We start from the raw sequence: 3,713 nt of genomic DNA, 5'->3' as shown, positions 1-3,713 counted from the left end.
GGCCGCACTCCGCATCCGCAGCAGCCTGCGCGCGCCTGATGGCGTCCGCAGCCTCTCCCTCGCTGCCGAGGACCATCACCCACATGTAGCAGGAGAGGTCGTCGACGAGCAGCAAGAAGTAACGTCGTCCTCCTGGTGTGGCTGGTGTCACTGGGCCACACAAGTCCCCGTGCACGAGCTCGAGCCGCTCTTTGGCTCGGAAGCTTGTCTGCTGGGGAAAGGGGAGCCGCCTCTGCTTAGTTACCACGCAGACGTCGCAAAGCTGCTCCACGTGGTCAAGGCATGGCAGGCCTCGCACCATCTCCTTGGCACTCAGCCGCATCAGAGCCTCGAAGTGGAGGTGCCCGAAGCGCTCATGCCACTGCCATGCCTCGTCGTCCCGACGAGCGGCGAGGCAAACTGGTTGTGCCACCTGCGCGCTGAGGATGTAGAGTCGATTAGTGCCTCTGGTTATCTTAGCAAGAAGGCGACGACGGCGATCCCAAATTCTCATAACTCTGTGCTCGACCAACACACGTGAGCCGTTTTCATCCAGCTGTCCCATGCTGATGATAGAGTTCCTCAACGCGGGGATGTAGTAGACTCCGGTGAGCAGCCTGTGCTCACCGGACTTGGCGGTGAATGTGACGGAGCCGACGCTCTTGATCTCCACGCCGGAGGCATCCCCAAACTTGACGGAGCCTCGGACGCTGGAATCAAGCTCGGTGAAGAACTCCCATCGGCCAGTCATATGATGGGTGGCGCCGGTGTCGAGGTACCGCCCATCAGCCTTGTCGTTGCCGGAGCTATTGCCGAGGAAGGCGTGTACTTTCGGCTCGTCGAGGTGGAGGAAAACTGTCACGTCCTGATAAATTCATCCCGAAATAAAAATCATTCTCTAAAAGGAATAATAGAATTAATTAAAATTCGAAAAGAAATTGGCAAACACTAAAATACGTACAAGAAAAATTCGAATGTGGCCCGGAGAATTTTTGTTAAATTCTCCTTGGTCTAAAATGAGCCCTCAAATTTTACTTGAATTTTCAGAGCACCGGAAATAATTATTAAGCAACAAAAACAATTATCAAAGTTTATTAAAAAGAAAACCTAAAAATAATCCCCCTCCTCCCTTTGGACCAAGTCTAGCCCAAAGTCCTCCCTCTCTCTCTCTCTCGGCCCGCGGCCAAAGTCCTCTCTTCCTCCCTCTCTTTCTCTCCCTCTCCTTTTCACCCTCCTTCTCTTGGGCCTCCCCTCCCCCTCCCGGCCCACTCCCTCCTCCTCCCTCTCCCTCCCGGGCTGCCTCTCCCTCCTCTCCTCCTGGGCCGCCTCCGGGCCCAAGCCGAGGGGCGCCCTCCCGCCCGTGCCGCGCACGTGCGTGCGCTGACGGCACCCCGCGTGGGACCCGCCTGCCAGGAGCGTCGTCCTCCTCCTGCCCGGCCTCCTTCCTCTCTCTCTCCCGTGCAAAACCTAGCGTCGTTCCTCCTCCAAATCCGCGCAAATCAAACCATGGATTCCAAAATTAATTGGGGGGTTTTAATCCCCATTGATTCCTCTTCAATTCCCCCAAATTCCCCCTTGAATCGTGCCCCCAATCGCCGGGAACGGACGCGCCAACTCCGGCCACCTTCCATGGCCGCCGGCCGGGTTTTCCGCCGCCGTTCCCCGCTCCTCCCGTGCTCGGCTCGCTTCCCTCCGCTATAAAACGGAACCCCATCGCTCCGTTCTCTCATTTTAGCCCCCTCCCACGATCTCCCGTGGTCCCTAGCCACCTCCCCGCCGTCGTCCCCTCTCTCCCGTGCCGCCGGCCGTCTTCAGCCACCCCTGCCGCCGCGTCAGCACGCCGGCCGGCCGTGCCGTCGCCTCCTCCAGCGTCGCAGCCGCCTCCTCTTCGCCGGCCTGCCCTCCGTTTCGCACGGGGACCATCGGAGACGCGTTCTCACTGGTGTACAGTGGCGTTACCGCCACTGTACCACCTCCAGCCGCCTGTGCCGCTTTGCCGGAGCGTCGGCTTTCGTCGTCGCTGCCTATCCCGGCACCGGAACGCCATCCTCTTCCCCGGCCAATCCACGGCGTCGCCTGTATTTCGCCGGAACGCCGTCGCCCGCGCCGCCTCTCCCTCGGTCTCGTCGGCACCCACTCCGGCAGCCCCTTCCGCCGTGCCAGTGCGCCGGCCGACGTCGCCGTCTCCACCTCCGGCATCGCAGCGGCAAGGTCGCCCTCGGCCTCGCCTCCCCTTCGACCGAACCCCACCGGTGTTCGTCGTCGTCGTCATCGTTCCTCCTCGCCGGCTCGTTGTCTCGCTGCGCTGCCTCCGTCGTGGGCATCGCTGCGGTGTGTTCCACGCCGTCCTCGCATCCGTGCAGCTGCTGCCGGCTACCCTCGTCGCCTCCTCGCCGGCCCCGGTCGTCGTCGTTGTCGTCCTCTCGTCGTTCCCGGTCGTCGTGGCGTTCGTCCCTCCGTCAAGCCGTTCTCGTCCGTCGTCCGCGTCCGTCAAGTGAGCCGCTGCAGCCCCGTCATCGTCTTCGTCCTCGGCTCCGCGTCGTCAAGTCTCGTGCCGGCCGCGTCTCGCCTTCGTCCAAGGATCGCCGCCGAAGTCGTCCCCTCGCCGTTCGTCTCCGTCGTTCCCGGCCGTCTCCGCCGCGCCCGTTCGTCGTTGTCGTTCCCACGCCTCGTCGCGTGGTGGTAAGGATCCCTCTCCCTCGCTGCCCCGTCCTCGTCCTTTCGGTGTCGCCCGTGCCCGTTGTGCGGTTGTCGGCCCCGGTACCCGTGTATCGGTGTCGGTAGTCGTTCGCTTGTGCGTGTGGTGACCGTGTTAGTGTGCCCGCTCGGTAGCCGCGTGGTTTCCACGTGTGCAGCCCGCGTGGTGTCTAGTGGAGTCCGCTTGTCGGCCACTCGCCTCGGTTGACACACGGGGTCCGCTTCCGTCGACCCGTGGACCGTCTCTGTGTACTCGGTCTACCGCGGTCCTTTAGGTTGACATGTGGGGTCCGCATGTCAACAGCGCAGCCTTCCTGTCTTTTCCAGGCTAGCGCTTACACATGTTTTATAGTTGCAAAACCTAATTATAATAATCCGTAAATCTCCATGTAACAGCATTAAACTTCGGATGATCATATCTTGGTCATACGAACCCCGAATCGACCCGTTCAAGTCTCCTAATGTTTGTTATAACCTAAAGAACCGTGTGCTTTCTTTTTATGTATTGTTATTGCTTTTTTATAGGGTTTAGCTTTGCTTGTGTGCTTCGCGTAGCTTCTGTCGTTCCGGAGGTTCTCGAAGCGTGGTTCGCGGTCGTCGCCGAAGGTTCAGCAGGCCGTTCTCTCTGAGCAAGGCAAGTCACATCATCCTTGAGCATATTGAATCCCAGTTTATAAAATTATTTTGATTTAAATTAATGCATTATCGCTTTAGTTAAATCCCCGCGTTATCACTGTTTTATTTAGCCATGCCTATTTACCTTTGTTATGACCTTATTATTGTTATTGATATTATTACCTTGTTCACCCTAGAATAAACAAAACCCCAACTAGTGGGCACTCTATTCATGGTTCCACTAGTATGAATTTAGGTAGGTGCTTCGCTGATTAATTAAGCAACATTAGGTAGTTTTTATAACTCTAGACTTTGGGAATATTCATATCACTTGGACATATTGGAATGGTCGGATTATTGTGGAATTGGATGCACACCTCCCCCTCTATTCAAAACCCTCAAAATGGTTTTAGGCTGGGCTC

At 57.7% G+C, this 3,713-nt stretch overlaps 1 protein-coding gene across 1 annotated transcript; it reads left to right on the top strand.

Moving 5' to 3' along the window:
* Window positions 1-1,689: 1,689 nt before the first annotated feature.
* LOC127783742 (uncharacterized) lies at window positions 1,690-3,310 on the top strand (the record flags this gene model as incomplete). The annotated part of the gene is made up of 2 exons (XM_052310915.1): window positions 1,690-2,661; window positions 3,202-3,310. Coding segments are annotated over 2 exons (1,002 nt in total), but the record flags the coding sequence as incomplete, so codon positions are not given.
* Between the last annotated feature and the right edge of the window lie 403 nt (window positions 3,311-3,713).

The sequence above is a fragment of the Oryza glaberrima genome, chromosome 9 (assembly GCF_000147395.1).
Source record: "Oryza glaberrima chromosome 9, OglaRS2, whole genome shotgun sequence".
NCBI classification, from domain to species: Eukaryota; Viridiplantae; Streptophyta; class Magnoliopsida; order Poales; family Poaceae; genus Oryza; species Oryza glaberrima.
Note: the sequence above shows the minus strand (reverse complement) of the source record. Positions and strands in the feature narration are given on the sequence as shown.